General features: G+C 53.6%; 1 protein-coding gene across 1 annotated transcript in view; it reads left to right on the top strand.

Annotated features, from left to right (window-relative positions):
• LOC122370169 (aryl hydrocarbon receptor-like) overlaps nt 1-20,764 on the top strand; it is an 85,486-nt gene that overhangs the window by 44,490 nt on the left and 20,232 nt on the right. Inside the window, exons 3-4 of the mRNA XM_043345531.1 lie at nt 9,417-9,520; nt 10,353-10,442. Of these exons, the coding sequence (XP_043201466.1) occupies nt 9,417-9,520; nt 10,353-10,442 (194 nt within the window). The remainder of the gene's footprint in view (nt 1-9,416; nt 9,521-10,352; nt 10,443-20,764) is intronic.

Genomic DNA, 20,764 nt, shown 5'->3' with positions numbered 1-20,764 from the left:
ATTATTTCAGGCGCGGGTGTCGCCACCGTCCGCCGCAGCTCTGTGCAAACAAAGCCGAGTCCACACCGTCTCTGTGGACTCGCCGCGGCTCTGCTTTATCGTTCGCCCCGGACCCGCCGCGGCTGCGGTGTTTTCCAAGCGAACGCCGTCCGTTTTCGCCGCTGAAGCGCTGTTCTACACAGGTCGGCAATAAAACCCGATTCACAGTGGATTTAACGGGTGGTCGGCCGTTCATTGCAGGAACGCCGGGTAATAAAGCACACGCGTCTCGCCACAAACCGTGCGCACGAAACGCGCGTCGTCGACAATCTATATACGTCGGGGAAGCCCAGGGGAAACGAGGTAAAATGAAACTGTCGCACTACCGACGGTACGTACGTGGTTTCTTGATGTCATATTCGTTGATTGTACTTCGGCCTCGACTGCAAGCGCGGAAAGATTATCATAACACGCATCTGAACTTCATTACGTTGTTATATTGCCTGTCCCAGTTGCAGATGTGTTATTTCGAAGCCTCACAGCTTCATTAACTTTCGGCCTGAACGTATCAACTCAATTACTATTATAAATTGCGTTTCCGTATTACCTTTGACCGCAAGATAGCATCATTATTCATTCCAGTGCCCCACATGTCAGAGAGCATAAGTAAATTAAAGTCGTAAACAAGAAAAATGTACACGCAAGTTTCTGCTTAGTAATGCTCATAGTGCCCACCCACCATTTAATAACGAAACCATTACTATCTCCCAGTCGTGTCATTGCTTCAGCACGTGCAGCATTCGCCGTAATGCCGGCCGAATTCTGAGAGCTCACATCCTCCCGCGTTCGTGTCTCGGCTCCAAAGGTCGGCTGCATGTCTGTGGTCTCCCCGATCCCCGTTGCCACCATCCGGAGCCGTCCCTGGGTCCCGATTATGGCGATTAATCCACGGATTACGCCGCGTGCCTCCGTCGGTGTCCCGCCACCAGAGGAAGGGGCGCAGAGAGACGGCGAGGGGCGAGCGGCGGTTAGCGGGCTCACTCAGCGGTGCAGCGGACACTGCGGGTGACCGGGATCGAAGGCACCGCGGGGCGCACAGTGGCGCGCGTCTTGTAGCGGGGGATTAAAGACACCGCGAGTGGGAGGGAGCACGTGCGCTACTCACTCGCAGTGTCTCCAAGAGGGGATCAATGACGCCGCAGTGACGGTGGCACGCGCCGTCGTCTTAGCGAGTGACATGAGAGAGTAAAAGACATGTAGAGGGATTCATACAGCGCGTCAATGAATCGGTCAGCCTCAATGAGCTCAGAAGCACGCCCAGAACCAGGGGCAGCTGGTACGCGTCAGTGTCCGCATCAAGATGGCTTGAATTTAAAATACGATTTAATTTCCCGGGACTGTATCAAAAGTATCAAAACGGTTTAATTATGCATGGTAGTAGCCATCTGCTTCCGATAAAAAACTGTTCCAGTTCAACCTTAAAAAGAAAGTGGCTCATCGCGCCAGGCTCAAAGCACCATCTGGTGACCGGGGCTTGGTGCCTTTTTACCTTCACCTTTTTGCCGTGGGGCGATTTTTCGATGTTGCCCGGTGGGTATGCAAATGTTCTCTCGCCCGGCTCGAGTTTCCTGCTCCGCTCTCCTCTCGGGCCCGATCGCTGGCGGCCACGGGACAAAAACTTCGCCGCTCATCGAGCCTCGCTCTCGAGAGGTTCGAAACACAGGTTGTTGGACCTTAGCGCGATCGGAGTTTTGGCATGGTGAAGTGGCATAGTGGGTCTTGGACTCTTGTTGGCTGTGTTGAAGCGATCGAACCGTTGTAAGGACCACAGTCTGATCTGTGGAAAGGCCCACACTCACCTTTTCTGGATGACTTACTCGCCTATTCCCTCCTTCCCAGTTTCCGTCAGCATTCTCTCGTCGACAATCTTCCCCAGCCTGTCCCAGTCCCTGTCCCATCCTGTCCCACCGTGTCCCGCCCTGTCCCAGCCCCGCCCGGCCCCGGTCGCGCTCCGCTCGGCCCGCTGTCCCCCCGGGCAGCGCGCCGTGTAACCCAACCCCGCCACTGCCACCGACGCGGTGTGACCCGACCTTTTTGCCGGCGATTTTTTGTCACACCTGGCCGGCGGCACCGGCTCAAACCGGAGCCCAGTGTCCGCTCGCCGGCGGACAGAGGCAATTTTCGCGTCATTGTTTTTATCTCTTCAGCTGAGGGGTATTTCGGTGGAGTTGAAGATTCGGCCGGCCGCCTCTGGCCGGGCCGTAGTTACGGATGATTGATAGGTAGGCTGGTCGGGACGCAGCCCACAGAGAGAAAAAGCCGACTGCGAAATTGTTGGTTGAGAGGCGGCGGATGCAGAGGACGGGTGACGGGGAGAGTGATAGGTGTGTGTGTGTGTGGGTCGAGTCAGGGTCATGTCAGATATGTAGGTGACATTGGCGGTGCCGAGCCAGCGATGGGCGATCTCCCGGCGTTAGATATTGTGGCTCAAGTTCCTGAGTATTTGTTTGTTTGTTTGTTTTGTTGGGTTAGGCCCTTTCGGTCCAGTAAGACCATTTCAGAGCCGGGAGAATGATAGGATATATAGGGGGAGACATTGGTCTGGGCAGGCACCCTAGTGAGTCGCCGGGGCTGAGCCCGTCCGAAGACAGGCCACCCAGTCCCAAGGCACTCACTGCACCCGGCTACGGGGTGCGCTCCCTCGGGAGCAGCGGTGCCGCTCCAAGGGAGCAGCCCGCATGAGATAAAGTTGCCTGGCCAGCCCGGAGGGAGGTTGCGGTGTGGAGGAGAAGGATTTCAGTATCCTGAGGATAGAAGCATGGAACGGTGAGTTCCTGAGTAACAGAGCTTGGAACGAGGTTAGTTGGCCACCTGGAAGACGTCGGAAGTGCGACAAGTTCAGACTCAAACGTTCAGATCATGACGTCTGAAACTTGCAAGCGTTCATCCAGATACAGCTAATCGTGTGCCACTTCTAAGCCTCTTTATATTTCTGAAATGCAGCTAAGTACACTTAGGAGCACGCGAGTCCTATCCAAGGGCGCACACAAGGGGGGGGCACACGGGCCCGTGCCCCCCCCCATTCGAGTTGGGGGGGCCCAACTCGAAGGAAGGGGCCCATTTGAGGCGGCCGAAGGCCGCCTCAAATGGGCCTCTAACTAATCCTTAGACCACCGAAGATCGTGTACAAAGGCCAAAGGGCCCTCAAATGGCCTTAAAGGGCCCTCAGATGGTCTCAAAAGGCCCTTAGATGGCCTCGAAGGGCCCTCAGTAAGCGTCATAGGACCCTCATCTGGTGTCAAAGGGCCCTTAGATGGTGTCAAAGGGCCCTCAGATGGCCTTAAGGAGCCCTCAGATGACCTCAAAGGACTCTCAGATGGCCTTAAAGGGCCCTCAGATAGCCTCAAAGGGCCCTCAGCTAACGTCAAACGGACGTCAGAAGGCCTTAAAGGGTGTCAAAGGTCCCTGAGCTGGCGTCAGAGGGCCATGCCCTTGCGTCGAACGGCTCTCCGAAGGCTCTAAAGAGTCATTTGCTGGTGACAGAGGGCCCCCAGCTGGTGCCAGATGGCCCCCAGCTGGCGCCAAATGGCCATCAGAAGGTCTCAAACGGTCCTCAGCTGGCGTCAAGCGGCCCTCAAAAAGCCTCAAGGGGCCCATAGAAAACCTCAAAGGGCCCTTAGAAGACTTCAAGGGCCCTTAGAAGGCCTTAAAGAGCGTCAAAGGGCCTTGAGCTAGCGTCAGAGGGCCCCCCAGCTAATGCCAGAGGGCCCTGAGCTAGCGTCAAACTTAAAGTGCCCTTAGCTGGTGTCAGAGGGCCCCAGTTGGTGTCACTGAGGGTCATCCATTGGCGTCTAATGGCCATCAGAAGGCCCAAAAACACGATCCTCAGCTGGCGTCCAACGGTCCTCAGCTGACGTCAAGAGGCCCTCAAAAGGTCTCAAAGGCCCCTCGACTGCTCAAAGGCCCCTTAGAAGGCCTCAATGGGAACTCAAGAGACGTTAAACGGCCCTCAAAAGGCTTGAAAGGGCCCCCTGCTGATGGCAAAGGGCTCGCACCTGAGTCAATAAGAGCCTTGTCAAAAAACGGACCTGAGAAACCTTGTCGGCCCTTCTGCGGGACTCCTACACTTACCTGAGTGGCCCCCGTTTACTGAGGGGCCCTGGTTATTGATGGGGTTCCTCTTTACTTAACGCCTGGTTACCAGAGTGGCCCATGGTTACCTGGTGGGCCCCTGATCAATTGAAAACCCCTGGTCATCTGAAATGCCCCTGATTACCTAAAGGGCCCCTAATCACTTGGATTCAGTGACATAGCAAGGGAGCGAGGGGGTACGTGCCCGTTCTCGGGTTTAGGGTTCCTTCAAAACCGAGGGGCCCTGCGGCGCCAGTTGGTAGCAGAGGGTTCGCGCTGGCCGCACTTCAACTCGGAAGGACACCACAGGGCTTGTGGGGGCACGTTATTGGCTCCTATGTAGCCACAATTATCTTCATAAAGGCCCAATGCCGGTTTCTGAGAGACCTCGCCGGCCGCTCAGGGCCCTAGTAACGGCCAACGAGGGATTGGCTGCTATGGCTCCACATCAGTCTGTGATAGACACACGGTCCACACCAGTGTTTCTAAAGGCACCCACAACGGCAACTGCGAGGCCCCTCGCCCCACCTCCAAGGAACCCCCACCAGCGCATCTTAAGGGCCTACATCGGCGGCTCTGAGAGTCCCCACACCGACGCCTCTGAGGGCCACGTACCAGTGGCTCTGAGGGCCTCTTACCAGCCTCCGAGTGTCCTTGCCAGCCTATGACGGGCCACTTTCCACTTGCAGGCCATTTTGCAGGGCCACACACATGCCAATGATGGCCCCACCAGTGTCTCTAAGCCCTAAGACCCCGCAACGGCGCCTGTGAGGACCCAACACCAGCGCATCTGACGGCCTTTCACTGGCACCTCTGAGCGCGCCACACACCGGTGACTCTGAGGAGCTCGCTCGCTTCGCTCGCTCGTAAAATACCATGTAAATTAGGCATTAGTGTACATTATGCACACTCCTCGGGCATAAATGATACTTTTGCTTGCCGATTTTCCACATTTTCTCATGCAAAGACCGCTTTAAAGAGACCCGTCTGCCAGTGAGACTGGACCCACTGTGCCTTCCTCCTCCCATCGAAAGGTCCTGGATACATCCTTACCTGAGCTGACCCCGGGCCACCGGGTGACTTGCGGGCCCGGGGCTCGCGAAAAAAAAACATGCTAAAAAAACATGCTAGCGTAAAAATATATATGTTTTGAAAATTAAGCTGGTACCGAAATAATTGTTTTACCTACCATGCATTGACAAACCAATTGCTCAAGCTTCAAACCAACCGAAATATAGCCCCGTGGGCCGTATTTTTTTTTGGGGGGGGCCCTTCGGCATGGCGGGCCCAGTTCGAAGGTCGTGCCCCCCCCCCCCCCATTCAAAAATCCTGTGTGCGCGCCTGGTCCTATCAATACTTTGACGAGAATTATTAAAACTTAATCACCTCTGGCACGTCGAAATACCGCATGCAAGCCATTCCATGCGGTCAGCCTCTTACCAAAACAAGATAAAAGGCGTCAGATAACGTTGTCGATAACTGGGTAAGCATTAAGCAAGCTTCATCGAGTTTGGCGCCTTGAACTGGAACCACCGGTCTAAAACCGCCTGAAATAGCCTTGCCATGTCTGACTACTCAACTCGTTCCTCAGTTAATTTGAGTTGCCATGGCAGCATTGGAAACAACACCGGCACCTCCAAACAAACGAGCACATTAATCTCATTCATCAACGGCCTGGGAATTTCGCATTTCTGCCGGTGCGCCCGGCAGCCGTCTACGACAGCACATGTGACGCGTAAACCCGCGCCGGGTACGCCTTCGCCGCGCCGCCTTATGTCGCGCTCGCATGTCGGTGCGTCATATATCGCCCCGGGCGCCGGTCCTGTGCTATGGGCGGTAATCGAGGCACAGGTATACGGGAGGCCGAGCCGCCGCCGCCGCCAGCATTGTAATTCCTCGGCCAGGTATGGGTGACAAATAGACCAGCTCGGTGCTCACTTTGAGCCATGTGTACACCGTCAACGAATGGCGCCCTTTGTCGCACCTTGAGCGGTCGCACACGGGCCGAAATTTGGGCGGGACCAGGTCGTCAATCACGCAGGGGAGGTATAATGCCAAGGGTTATACGGGTAAGTAGAACTACTGCGAGCTAACGCCTCCAACAGAGGCCCCTGCGGCGCCGAATTGGCGCCACTCGAGTGTGGAGCAGCACAGCTCTTACCAATGATGGAGCGAAGTGGCTGCTCAAAGCGGAAGACCTCGTTCTCATTTCCACATTAAAAGAAATGATTCCAAGAAACCCGCATGTTCCAATTGCAGTATGCAAATGAATGGGCGCATTGCGGATGGAAAACGTTAGTACCAACCGATGGCAATACCAACAGCAGTGGGCGGTGGCGCCCGCCAAGCGCGACTGGTCGCCGATGGAAAGTGTTTACTGTGGGAACCCGGCGCACCGCACGTTACTCCTGTGTTGTTAGCTGGCCACAGACCTATCCGGGCCTAAATGGAAAAACATTTCGGCATTAGACGGTTTATCGGTGGGCGCTGGTTAGCCGGTGAGGGATGGTCTGGCGGAACTAGGCGATGCTGCTATGTTTGGCGGTGTAATGAGCCGTCGGTGTGAAGGTGCATTTGTCACCCTCGCCTCTGCTGCACGACTCATTTGGTAGTTAGCTGTACTGTGGATAAAAGTATGAAATCACGCTTCGTTTGAACATTTTTTATTTGGATCTTATTGTTATGTATGACTCAAAAGAGGAGGCAATGTTTTATTGGCTCCTTTTTATTTTTGGAAACAATGCTCTTATTGAACTCTCAGAGAGCAATGCCTTTTATTTCCTGTTTTCCCAGCAGTTGCATGGTTTGGGCTGGTTGAAATAGGCATCAGCAAAATGCGGCCTAATAAAACAAATTAATTTGTGAGCTTACCTGTTTTTATTATTGAGATTACGTTTTCACGCTACCGAGGCGCCCTCACATATCTCGAACTCCTCCGGCGCGACCATGCCGTCACGGACCCGACACTGGCCGCGCAGCTAATCCTGTTAGCTCAAGACGAGCCCCGCCCCTCCCCTCCCCGCCCCCCGACCCCAGCGGGGTCATCACAAATGGACCGGCGGCGCCACGACGTACCGGAAAGTAATGAGCGTAATGTGTAATATTTTACATGCGCCGTCAACAGCCGGGTGTGCCTCTCCCGGGGGAGGTCGGCTGACGGTGCGCGCACGACGGGACCGACTTTATTAGCGCGATGGTGACGGGCCCACTCCCTCAAAATACCGTCCAGTGGGTGGGCCCCCGCGGCGAAATGGGAGGAATGAAATGGGAGATATATTTGGAGGAGGATGTGAAATTTCGATTTGGCTAAATGAATCAAATAGCTTCGTGTTTTTTACTCAAAAACACGGTGTGAAGATATTTACTGAAAGGTGCTTGGATGTGTGTTTCAAGCTTTGCCTTTCACACTCTAAATAAACTTACAATATGTTTTACAGCTATTATTTATGAGTGATGACGTGGTGTGTTAGTAGAGAGAAGCGGCTTGGAAACTCCTGTTATCATTCTTTAAAAGGAACTGCAGCGTTGGACCTAATTTGAGTGTAATTACCAAAAATTAAGCAAACGGAAATAAACGTCAGCGGAGGTACTTATGTATGATTTACTGTAATGCTTATGGTGAAACACTTGATTACATTGCAAGATAATCTATTATCCATAGCGTCAGTGTCCATACTTAACGAGCTTCAAGTTTGGCCATAGGTATTTGTATTTTTGGTAAGACAGACTCGTACTTACTGTGCTGTGAGGAGCTGTCTTATTTCTCATTGTTGAAAACTTATACGCTGGTGCTAGCCGGCAGAAGGTCTTTATATTTGATTAATGGCAGGTCCTTAGGGTGAACTACTTGCCGTTTAATTAAGACATTTGTCATATACAGTTGAAGTGGGCTGAACCATTGTCACTCGAACAGAATTTGGCTGAAATTGACAGTCAGCTGCCCACGAAAAGTAAAGCAACAAACTTTAAGCGCACGGTGTATCCCTTTTTTAAATGATGCTCAATGACTCGGTGTCTCGGTTTCTGCTCGGTTTTTTAGTGACGTACTGAGTCGAATGGCACCTGAAAATCTCAATAAATCATGAAAAATTTGCAATTTGACCAGTTCAGATTAAACATGAAACCACCTCAGTGGTCAACTTTGCCTGGCAACCCGGGTTTTAGGCCGGTTTCGCCGCGACCAAAGCTCCAAGGATCCACGGATAGCGTCGGGGGAGGATTGATCAGCTACAATCAAACATTTACCAGCACTTGGCCGCCATCGACCGGGCCTTATTTGCAGCAATGCATACCCGCCAGTTTCCCCGGAAAACACCGACTCCCACTACCCGCGGGATAAATTATAGGGCGAGAAATTGCCGGGTCGCAGGGGCGCGCGCCGGCGCCGCGCCGGGACGGGGGACGGGGTCGCTCCCCTGGCGGCGGGGGCCGGGGCGCCCGACTCACCGGGCGGGGGGGGGGGGGGACGCGGGGGTGGCGGAATCGATGTGAATCCGCCCAGCCCGAGCCCTGTCGGCAGCTGCGACAAAGACAGGTATGATGCCATCGGCCGGTGGCACATTAAACAGATAGCCGTTTCCGTTCCCGGTATATTGGCCCAAGACACTTAGCGGCGCCAAAGCCGCCCGGCGGCGCGGCTCGGCGCCCAGCTACTTGGGTAATTATTTCAGCGGCCGGGATTAGACAGGCTCGGACGGCTTCAGCGATGTTACAGTCATAGATGGAATGGATTGGCGGAGCGGTCGGTATAAGCTGGCCGCCGCCAGCGGGAAATGAGACCCACCTAAAGCACACAGCTCAACTCCAAGCTGCATAAACACCCTGTAATAAATACACAGCAAAGTAGTTCACTGGAATTCATTTCCGCTTAGTGTTAAAAACATTAACAAGCAGACATTCCAACACTAGTGTATACACCTAATGATAAGGTGAATATTTTCCCCACTTTCGGCATGTCTATGCAAATTTGGTAAGAAGGCTAGGCTTAGTAGGCGTAATTTGTCGCACGATAAGAAAACTGTCATGAATTATGATCCCTTGCATTTATGCAGCCAAACAATATGTTTATTAACAAAAGATATGATATCATTATCATGCCTGGAACATTTCTTACATCCAGGAATGCCAATAAATTACAAATAACTTTGCATCCTATCCAAAACGTTGAATCCCAAGATTTACCCATCAGCCAGCACCAATCATCATCTCATCACCACTCTTTGTTTCTTTCTGATGCGGCTAGATATTCTGACGATCAACTGGCTCGTGCCGATCAATGTATTCACTCGCCGTCCCTCTTTCCTCAGTGTCTGCGTCTCTGTACAACAAGGAGGACACGATGGAATCGCAGTACCGGCGAGAAGGCATGCTCGGTTACGACTCGTCTCTGGACGGCGAGGCCTTCCTTCAGGTGGGTACCGTCCTCCGCCGGAGAGAGAGAGAGAGAGAGAGAGAGAGAGAGAGAGAGAGAGAGAGAGAGAGAGAGAGAGAGAGAGAGAGAGAGAGAGAGAGAGGAGAGGGAGAGGGGGAGAGTGGGAGAACGAGGTGGGAGAGAGAGGGTGGGAGGGAGGGAGAGAAAGACAGAGAGGTAGGAGGGCAAAGAAAAAGAGAGAGAATCGATAGTCAATGTCCATCATCCTCTCCTTCCCACCGGACTTGCACCCCTCCCCCCCATATCGTCACTGAGACGAGTCTCCCCCCCCCCGTGGTCTCTCGCCCCCTCCTGTATCCGCCATCGTCAGACCCCTGTCCACCACCACCCAGTACCACACCACCACCACCCACTCCAGCGCTCGGCGGCAGAGCAGGGGCCGATCAGCTGTTCGGCGCTAACCGCCGGCGATGGCGTGCCATGCGAACGTGCCCCTCGGGCCGGTGCCGTTCGCACATTAATTTACCGGTTTCCACATGCGAGAAGTGTCACGCCGGGCTGCGGTCACGCCAGCCGGTGACGTCATCCTCCGGCTGGGAGCACCGCGAGACTGAGTCAGGCACCGGGCGGAGATTGGAGGAGGAGGGCGATGGTGTGGTGCATGGGGAGAGCCAGCACCACAGCATCGCTTCTATAGGAATCCAGTAGCAGGAATTTTGTGTTGTTTTCGTCTAAATTGGCGCTGAAGAGTTTAAGAAGCTCGAGGAGGAATTTAAAAAGAATTGTACATGTGTGTACTCTAACGAAAGGGTGTCAATCTGAAATGAAAGTAGAGGTGGTTTTTGTCTAACAATGTTCTACGTTCCCGCAGGCACTAAACGGGTTCCTCTTCATCCTCGACTGTGAGGGCGAGGTCTTCTTCTCGACGCACACCATCGAAAACTACCTGGGCTTCCACCAAGTAAGTGCACTCGCTTCCGTGGTGCCATCTCCCGCACTCCCCGTCGTAGCTGCGACATCAATATTTCGATTTCCACGGTAGCTGACGGATCCTGACTTTAAACTAATACAGTCCACATGGCCGGCGCTGTCCTCCCCCACCCCTCTGCCCGCTCCATCGCTCTGTCCGGCTCCGAAATGTCGATATCGAGCTGGCAGAGGGCCTGATTAGAGGCGCGCCACGCCGGCCGTTCCCAGAGCAATTACACCTGGATTCGAATGGGGACTCATTAGGGGTGGCCATCCCGATGGCGGAACGCCGGGTCGGCGGGACAGATAGAGTGGGACAGGGACACCCGGAGTGGGACAGGGGGCGTCCGGGAGTGGGACAGGGACACCCGGAGTGGGACAGGGGCGCCTGGATGGGACAGGGGGCGTCCGGGAGTGGGACAGGGGCGCTGTGGGTTGTGAAAGGGATGTTTAGGAATGAATGACGACAAAAGGGTTTGGCTAATTATTGATAATTTACCGGGGAAAGAGAGGAGAAAAATAAATTACCTCTCTAGAAGAGCGAAGGAAGGAGAATGGAGAATATGCAGAGAAAACATGAGACGATGGGTTATATATTTGCCTGGCACCTGAATTTTTTCATATTCTTTTGATTAATATGTCATCTACCAAAAGATATTTCGTCACTTTCGATTACATTACGGTTTGCATTCTGTGCATTGGCCCCTTGGGGACTTCCAAACTGTCTTAGTGATTGCATGCAATTAGAACAAAAATGCCTTTATATTACAGCTACATTCCATGAACTAATTTAGAGCTCCGGAAACCCTGATGGTAGGTCTCACTCCGTAAAACAAAGACACCCCCGCCCCGCGATCTGCCGTCGGCGTCGACGGGGTGCCATCTTCGACGGGAGCGCCGGCGGGGCGCTGCGCTCGCGGACATTTTCCCGGCGGCCGGCTCGTCCAATCGGAGGGCGTTCCGCGATCGATCAAACGGGCCGGGATTACGTGGACGAGCCGTCCCCAGCCGCCGCGCCGCCCGTCCCCAGCCGGCAGAGCAGAGACGCTGCAGATGGGTCTTGCTGGTCTCGCCTTGCGATGTGCTGGCTTCTTGCATGAATCGGGATTCGGGATGGGTTACTGGAGGTTTGTCACACAAAAACGCTCGTTCTTCTGTGTTGTTTTCGAGAGCCTGTTCAGCCGCGTGCAGCGTTGATGTTTCGCGGAATTTATTTCCATGTTGTTGTTATCGGTGGATCCCTTTCCTTGTCCACGAGCGGAGCATGACTTTGCCACTAAAAATTATCGTCCACTACAAAAGACGTTTTCCTTCCCGCATGCCTGTTTAGGAGTAGACAAGCATGACTTGAAGCGCACTTTGTTCATCGCCGACCATGTTCCTTCATGACTTCATGTCGCTTACATCGAGATTAGTGGTGCCGGATCCATTCCTTCGACTCATCGAACTCACCGTGAGCCAGTCCGCAGTAAGCCCCTCAGCCATTAGAGCAGCTGCGCTGTGATTGAATTTATATAGACAGGGTCGATGAGCGGTCAGCCGGGGTCAGAGAGGTCAGAGAGGTCACTGGCGGTCACCGGAGGTCAGCTGAGGTCACGGAGTTCAACCTCGGATGTCTTGTTACATGCAATTAAGTTGATTGCTTTGTTGGCGATAGGATCAGGTCTGTGGGGATTTTTGTCTCTTTCCATCTCCTTCGGTGAAATCGGTACTGAAATCGGTCATAGAAGCTTTCGCTCCGAGCAAGTACGATTCATGTGGTATAGTTGCAAGTACATGGACTCTGCAGTCGCCAAAAATCATCGGTGCCAATATTTTTTTTTCCTTATCAATCTAATCTGTATATCAAAACTAGCAAAAAAAATGAATATAATCACGAATAAATTTACTAGAAAATGGTATAATTGGGCAAACTATAAGACAATGTACCAATCGCATAAGACCCATTAATGTCGGCATGAGGTTATGCGAAATCAGAATTGATGGAGTACCAAGACCTGGTGCCATACCGTGGTACTCATGATCGATCATTTCGTGTCATTGTAAAGATTATGGCGGCTTCATGCTAGTCTGCTTGGTTTGCCTGAATATTTCAGCCAGGAATTCCCTTTGGTAAGTGAGTAATGGTGTTGATTTTCAAGAAGACGGCCGATGTGCTCTGGAAAGTCCTCCGTCGATTCTGCTCCAAAGTCGCCTTTCTTGTGCACCAGCTTTTGCATCGATTCATCACCACATACACCTGCGTCTATGTCTCAGTATTTGACTTTCGAGAAATTATGTATCCCACCACCTTCTTGCAACGGATGCTTAGAAGCGGAGAGCAGAGTTTCACTTGAAACCTGCGCGCTGCCCTGAAATTTCCTCGGCCGCCGGGGGGATCGCCGTCGGGGCGTCCCTGCTCGCTCACCCCGTCAATTGCAGGACGCGCCGTGTTCCGCGCAGAGGCGTGATTGGCAGACGGGCACGCCGGTCGGGTTTGGCGAACAGACGCTGTTCTCCGACGATTTACGAGTGTCCAATGAGGGCCCCGGGGCGAGGCGGAGAGACGGGCCGGCCAGGCGCAGCGCATGAAGCCGAGCAGACGTTGGTACCTACTGCGGGGTGGGTCGGGGAAGAGAGCTACGAGGGAGGCGTTATGTCTTCTGGGTCTTGCAGCTATGAGATGAAGCTAGCCAGTACCTGAATAAAAGTGATGTTTTAGTTGAACTTTAGGAAGGAGCATCAGTTGCATAGCCCGATAAACAACACAAATGTTCAGTTCAGTCCACTGTCTGCTTCCACAGCGGTTGGCCGTGGAAGGTCTGCTAAGCTACCCGGGCCCTTCCGGCTTCAATTGAGGATGCTGTTACTGAACGTTGATGAATACGGGCTACCGTTGTTAACTGCTAGTTACCAAGTCATGCATTCATGAGACATGACGGGTGCCGAGCGGTTGGTTAACTAGACGCATGGAAATTGCCAGCGCCACCCCATCATTATTATACAATATGTTTCAATTATTGCATCCAAGCGGCGGCTGAGTCGTGCCGTATGAGCCCATGTTGAGAAGACCAGAGCCATTTACCCACGCGTAAGCGTACTTTTCGGACTTGGCTACCGAAGCGAGCCCCACGTAGAATGTAATTATTTATAATACCAATCATTGCATCTTTCAGCAAATTGCAGACAAATGGCTTCGCAGAAACGTTGTAGTATTTTTGGTGGTATGATTGCATGTCGGCAATCGGAACACAAATTAAGGCGTTCTTTTCGAAGGTAGCGTGTTATTTTAGCTAGATTTACGTCTTGCTGTGGCCGAGCCACCTACCTGTCTATCGCTGGCGATATCCGGGTGGCCCGCCATGCTTCATGACACGCCGGTCGGAGCCTGCTGGTTGCCATGTGCTTCCTCTGTCTACCTCTTTCTCTGTCTACCTCTTTCTCTACATCAACTTCTTCCAGCCATCTGTTCTTCGTCTTGTTGATATTTTTTCACATATTCGCTTTTTCTGCAACATTGTCATGTCCTTTGAATAAGGCATGATCTCAAAGAGGGTAGGCACTAGGCACTCCTCTTCTTCTCCTTCCTCTTTCTTCTTCCTCTTCTTCTCCTTCCTCTTTCTTCTTCCGCTTCTTCTCCTTCCTCTTTTTCTTCTTTATCTTCATCTTCATCTTCTTCTTCTTCTTCTTCTTCTTCTTCTTCTTCTTCTTCTTCTTCTTCTTCTTCTTCTGCTTGTCTCTCCCTATTCCTCTCTCTCTCTTCCTCCTTCACTAGTACTCGCCGGCCTCCTACTCCAACAAACCCGGTCGGCCAGCCAGGTCAAGGAGGGGACGTTTTCCCGGACATAGCTGCGAGAGGGAAACTGGCGCGCAGCGTTCGGCTCAGGAGGCAAACCGGCGCGTCGCTTTTGCCGCGTGCCACCTGGCCCGGCGCCGGCGTTGAGCGCAGTCCAGGTGCTCCAGGGTGGCCGGCTCTTTGCACTTGGGGTGCGCTCTACTGCACTGACAGGGGTGCACTGGTACCGTGCACGGTCTCAGGTAAACTGTCGCCGCTGCAGACGCTGTCGGCACGCAGAAAAGTGTCCAACAGGAGCGCGACGCGAGTCTGAGGAGAGACCGTTGGACGGGCGCTCTGTCCTCTTCCACGAAATGCGCTGGCAAGAGCCGGTAATGCCGTCGGTAGGACAGGAAAATCCTCCTCTTCAGTGGCATTGAAGTTGTTCAGCTGGAATTATTTTCGCGTGGTGAGTTGATGCCCGGTTATGTAAGTAATAATTTCATTGACGGATGTCGCTATGCCACTGCACAGTGCACACATGGCATTGTTTGCGGAGAAATCGATGTTCTGCGGGCCGAGGCCAGTGGTGGTGCTCGCCTGGCACAGCCCGGCTGCCCGGCCGCGCTTCCCCATGCCTGTTGGCGCTCATCTGCAGCGTAATTGGCGCCGGCGCCATCCTCCGGTCTTGAGAGGTGATAAAAGTCTGCGCCCGGCTCCTGGTGTTGAGCGCCGCTCGGCCGGTCCACGCTGGCCTTGCAGGGAGCGATCAGGCGGCCGCTGCAGGGAAGAGCCCTGATGGCTCAGACGAGCCGCCGAGCGGGCCGAGAGGGGCAGGGCAGGCCCGCCGCCCTCGGGCGACGCGTTATGTGTTCCACAAGAGGGGGAGGGGTGGAGGGGTTACAGAGGCCCCGGGTGATCGTAGGGAGGGGGAGAGATGCCGAGGTGGGTGGTAGGAGGAAGAAGAAATCGGAAGGGTGAGTTGGCTGAGTGGTAAAAAAAAATTATTCCCAAGATGTATTTGAAAAAAAAAACTACTGATGACAGAAGTACAAGTGACACTATTCGCTCTTCTATGCCAATTCTACAATTCTGTATTCTGTATTTCTGTATTCTGTATTCTGTATATTAATTCTGTATTTATGAGTATGCTGTCTAAATCATCTGATACACTGGCTAATTACCCTTATGACGGGGCGTGATGCAACTTAGATCTGCCATGCTGCCCAATGAAGAGCTACCGTCTCGCCCGAAGTAGAGCTACCATCTCGCCCAATGTTCTCAGATCGACCATGCTGCCCAATGAAGAGCTACCGTCTCGCCCAAAGTCGAGCTGCCGTCTCGCGAAAAGTAGGGCTACTGTCTCGACCGAAGTCGCGCTACCGTCTCGTGCCATGTGGAACTACCGTCTCACCGGAGTTCTATAGTCTTGGTCTCACCCAATGTAGATCTACCGTCTTGCCCATTTAAATCTACCGTCTCGCCCGAAGTAGAGCTATCGTCCCGCCCGAAGTAGAGCCGCCGTCCCGCCCGAGGTCGATTCGCCCCGGCACCCGTTCGATCGCCCCAACATTAATCAGCCGGGTGCTTATTAATTTCGTGTGCGACTCACAGAACAATAATGCCGGGAATATTTCATAGCAGCGACACGCCGCAGAAAAGCAGTCTCGTTGATTTACGACGTGACGATTTTTATGCAAAATTTGTCAAAGTCTCGCGCTGAATTGCTAATGCATGTTTCCCCTTTGACGCCGAGGGCATTGTGGGGCTCCTTTGAATGCGATCGGTCGGTCGCTGTAGTTATTGACTGGCTCTCGTTTACGATTGTCGCTACAAAGCGATGATTGATAATGAATATGTGACGGTGTCTCGGGACATTAGCGTCGCCGGGTACACCTGAGCGAAGGTAATGGCCGTCTACGCCACTGGGGAAGCTAGCAGGCCTTTTCGCCAGGTGCCAGCCGTATAATGCAGAATGATGGATTTGTAAGCATCCGGGGTAGAAACGAAAGTCAAGGGAGCACTGCGAGGTAATCCGGCGTTTCTAGTGGGAGTAAATGTTTGAAATGAGGCGCTAAACGACTCAGAGCGACTGCACTTTTCGCCACAATGCAGCGCTGGAATGTGCATCGTCCTAACTAAGGTGCACATTGCAAGTGATGCTTCAATTTCACTTGGCAAAGAATGGTGTATGACTGAAGATAACGTGCATAAGTTCACTTAACAAAGTGCCCACGGGTGTGCTTGGACATGCAATGAATTGATTCAGTGTTAGGGCATGGACACATAACTGAAGAGAAGCTTGATAGGCCGGAGGTGATCAGCTGAAATATAACGAGCATTATGCGCTGATGTGGAATTATATACCTACCTTGGCTGCTTTAGCAGAGTCTTCGTTTTGTTATGTCACAGCATGTTTCTTTGCATGTGGATTGTGGATGGTTATTGGTTATTGCAGATAGTCTTAGTCCTCATTTACCCCAATGCAGCGGTAGAGCCAAATGCTAAAAGAGAAGTTTAAAACAATGAGTGAAGCCTGCCCGCTGCCTTGCCCCCTTACAATCGACTCTCATCCCAGTAGGCATATTCGTAAATATTTCTCCAACAGCGCGGAGGCGCACGGTGGCTCCCTGCCTCACTCCCCTGGACCACAAATCGTGCGGCCGTCGCCGCTGGCCGCGCGCGGGCCGGCCGGGCTCGGCCTACTCCGGCCCCGAGCCGCACTAATTGCTTACACGTCATTAATAGACCGGCCTTCGGAAATTTACGGCCGGAAGCTGAAAGAGGGTATTGTTTTTAACGTGATTAAAGCGACAACACATTCCCGAGTTCATCGAAACATGGGCGTGTCGCGAACACGACTGGCCGGCAACAGCGCGAAAATCCGGTCACTGGGCAAGTGCATGTTATCCGGGCAAAGCACGCTGACATTAACCGCATAGGAACATCATTATTTTTGACCAATGTCACGTGCATTGCCTGCACGCCACGCCGCGTTTCGGCGGCAGGAAGAGTGCATTGTACACAGGGCTCGTTCGTTGCGGAGTGGGCCGGCTGGTCCGAATGACAGCACTCCTGCGCGGCAGCTAACAAAGAGCAGCCTGGCGATGGCCAGCGCTCGGCACAGTTTTCCCTGCCCAGATCCGGACCGATAGCACTGAGGAAAACTAGCAGCCGACTTCAAAACAGACAGAATCCCGGCCGCATCGCGGAGAGCGGCCTGCTCGAGGCCTGTAACGACCCCGCACCGCCGCCTTTTACAGAACCCGCTGACGACGAAACCGCAATGGCCGCCCAGACGGACGGTATTAGATTTCTCCGGGCCGGCAGTGCTCTGTCCATATTAAATTTCCGCCGGGCGGAGCGCCCCGCCCAGCGGAGGCGCGCTCCTGTTCGTGCGGGCTGCCGGCCGGCACCGGCCCGGCGCGGCCAATGATGTGCGCGGTGCATCTTTTAGGCGATGAGCTCGCTGGATCGATGCGCGAATGAATGTTTGATGGGATGATCAGTTTTGGAATCAGGGTCTGTCAACATGGTGCTGATTAGTGCTGCGTGCCGGCGCCACGCCCGCGCTGCCGCTGATCAGAAGCCGAGGAGCTGGTGCGCGGCCAGAGGGGCGACCTCGGCACTCGCGAGCTGGTCCACTTTGTCGAGGAGTCTGAGAACTTGTGATGGCTCTGCCGTCACTCGCCAGCACCTCTTCAGCTGGAGGGGCAAATGATACACTTGTGACTCAAGAAAGACTTTTGAAGAGTCCTGTTAGGTTTTCGCTGTGATCACGGCAGGGCTCATCATGAATTCCTTGCACTTACGGTTTCAATAAGATAAGGTTCATGCCTCTGAGTCACCTAGCCGTTCGTGTTTTTGCGACAGTTAACGTCAGTCGCGATTTAATAAATCGACTTGGTCACGAGCGCGAATACCCATAGACAACTGGGGACACTGAGAAACCGTTAGGTATCAAATCAAAGTATTAGTTGGATACAAAAGTAACTTGGCAGCTGCCTGACATCAGCTGCCTGACTCCGTCCCTGTTTTCGGAGATCTGCTGCCTCAGAGGATGACTCCTGGCGTGACTCCGATCCTGATGCCGCTATCCTCAACCATTCGTTATTTGGCACGAGGTGCTGTGATCTGCTGCTGTGTTCTGCCTTCTTTTCTGAAAGCCTGCTACAACTCTTCGGGTCCCTCCATCCAGTCCTGAGGGACGGGATGCTTTTGGTAAAGGGCCCTCCTGGCGGGGGCGGCCCTCGAGGTGTCTCTTCAGGAACTGGGGAGCTCAGTCATGAATTCTGGTGGCTTCTGAGCCTTATGACTGTTCTTGCTATAATTTTTCTTATATCAATGACCCGGTCATAGCTCCTGACTGCTCGTGCTGTATCTCCTCTGTGACCAGTGGCCCGGCCATGGCTCCCCGCTCCGCTGTGGCTCCCGCTGGGCCTCCCGCCGTCGCCGATAGATTTACCGGTAGCCGGCCGGCCGCCGCGCTCCGGGAGGCCTCCCCGGGAGTCTGTTCGCTCCCTCCCCACCCCATCCATCGCCGCTGCCGGCCGGCCGAGCGAGCGGCGCGCTCCGACCGAGATGGCTTCATTTTCTTCCGCCAGCGCGTGAGGGGGCGGCCGGCCACGGGCTCGGGCGCGAGAGTTATTGGGCCTGTTCCAGCGCCTCCAGTAGAAATTCTTGACTGGAGGCTCTACCAGAGGTTTTACTGGAGGCGCTGGAACGCAATCTGGAGAATTCTGGAGATTGGCATCACATATACCATAAGAATGACGATTGCTCTCTCTTGAAACGCAAAATTTGTTTTCAATTTTATTAAGAAAGATTAACAAAATTATAGCAATGTAATTTTCTTTGCATTCAAGTTGTAAAATAATCAGTCAAAAGTCCTTTGTTTACATTCGTGATTGTCACATATGCGCCATAATTGTAGACCAGAGCCTCCAGAGAAATTTGGACCTCTCAACTCTCTGGAGGCTACTGGAGGTTTCTGGAGCTTTGGCGAGAGCTTTCTGGAGCTTTCTGGAGGCGCTGGAACGCTCTCTGGAGGATTCTAGAGCTTTCTGGAGCTTTCTGGAGGTTTCTGGAGGCGCTGGAACAGGCCCATTGTTGGGGAGGATGCGGAGGGAGGGAGTGGGCGGAGGATGAGAAGGATGAGTGGAAATAGGTGGCGCGGATGAATGGGAAAGCCACTGATTTAGCTTTTCTCCTCGGGTTCTATCTGCATCTGGCTCTCTGATTAGTAATTATGCCAGTTATGACAGTTTTATGCGGACAGGAATATAAGCAGCCTATTTTTCGAGCTGAACTGACTCGGATAGTCTTACGTCTATCACCCGCACCCAGTGAGTCCCTGGGTAGCCCTCAGCCTAGTGGAACCCGAGGTGTCCCAAGAAATCACAGGGGTAAGACGGACCCTCCCCAGCAGCCCGTCTTCTTCCCCTGTCCCACTGCACCCCTCTGACCCGGCGGCCGCCATCCAGCAGCGGTGACTCCGCCAGTTTGTGACGTAATTACCACCATTTGCGGCCACTTGGGGCGCCTTTTGTAGCCGTGCCGCCGACATTTGTCAGCGACGCTAGCGATACAGTCCCTGCGGCGGCAGGTCGGCGAACTAACTCTGCCGGGCGCGCGACAGGGTACCGTGTTCGAATTAGCCGTGAAAGGCGGCGTATTGGGGCGGGCGCCGCGCCGATTTGAGCCCGATCGGAGCCGATGGCGCGTGTAAGCGGTCGACCGGGGAGGTGTCGCGTCCAGCGGGGCGAGAGGGGACCGGCGGCGCGTCAGCGTCCTCATCAGACGCTGCGGGACGCCCAGTCGCCGCAGCTCAGACGAAAAATTGGGCGGACACCCGCGGGCGCACGGCTGTTGATAGCTCTTTAAAGGCACATCTAGCTGTTCACTTTTGCCAGACATCCATGGCCTTTTTCCGTTCAAATAAGCTGTCAATTAGGAAGCATTTTTGTACCTAATATAAAATATACCTATCTTCAAACATTTTTTGGTGCGTGCATGACGTGCATGCGTGCATGTTACAATAAAAATGAATAAATAAAAGATAAGCGGCAGGCTGGATAAAACTCTCTAATAAGCGATATCGAGCATAGGAGTAAACCTGCCTACATGCTCCTTCTTCACGGAAATGCCATAAAATCAGTGTACACGCTGAAGCGCTTGTACAAATGGTCCGCCGCAGTACATACGAGTCATAAAGCAGTCACTGGTCAGGCGGCCCGGGATGAAGCCATCACCTGTGGCCACTCGCGTCTGTGGCCGGCTTGTTGTGCTCCCGGTGCGCCACTCTCGCCGCGCTGCGGCCAAACCGGCGCAGCGGGGCGCCGCTCCGGTTTCAATTTGGCTTTTTCTGGCGGCCCGTGGCCGTATATCTCACCGGCCGAGCGAGCTGTGCGTCGGACCGGGCCCCGGTGCGTGCGCCTCGATCGTTACCCGGTCGGACCGTAGCGGTGAACGGGTAATTTATTAACCGTAGTATTCATGGAGGCGGGATCTGATTTGGGCCGCGTTTCCGGGCCGGCTGATCGGGACTGGGATCAAGTGGG

This window comes from Amphibalanus amphitrite, unplaced genomic scaffold, assembly GCF_019059575.1.
Source record: "Amphibalanus amphitrite isolate SeventyFive unplaced genomic scaffold, NRLGWU_Aamphi_draft 001105F_arrow, whole genome shotgun sequence".
Classification (NCBI taxonomy): Eukaryota; Metazoa; Arthropoda; class Thecostraca; order Balanomorpha; family Balanidae; genus Amphibalanus; species Amphibalanus amphitrite.
This window is presented reverse-complemented; position numbering and strand designations above follow the sequence as displayed.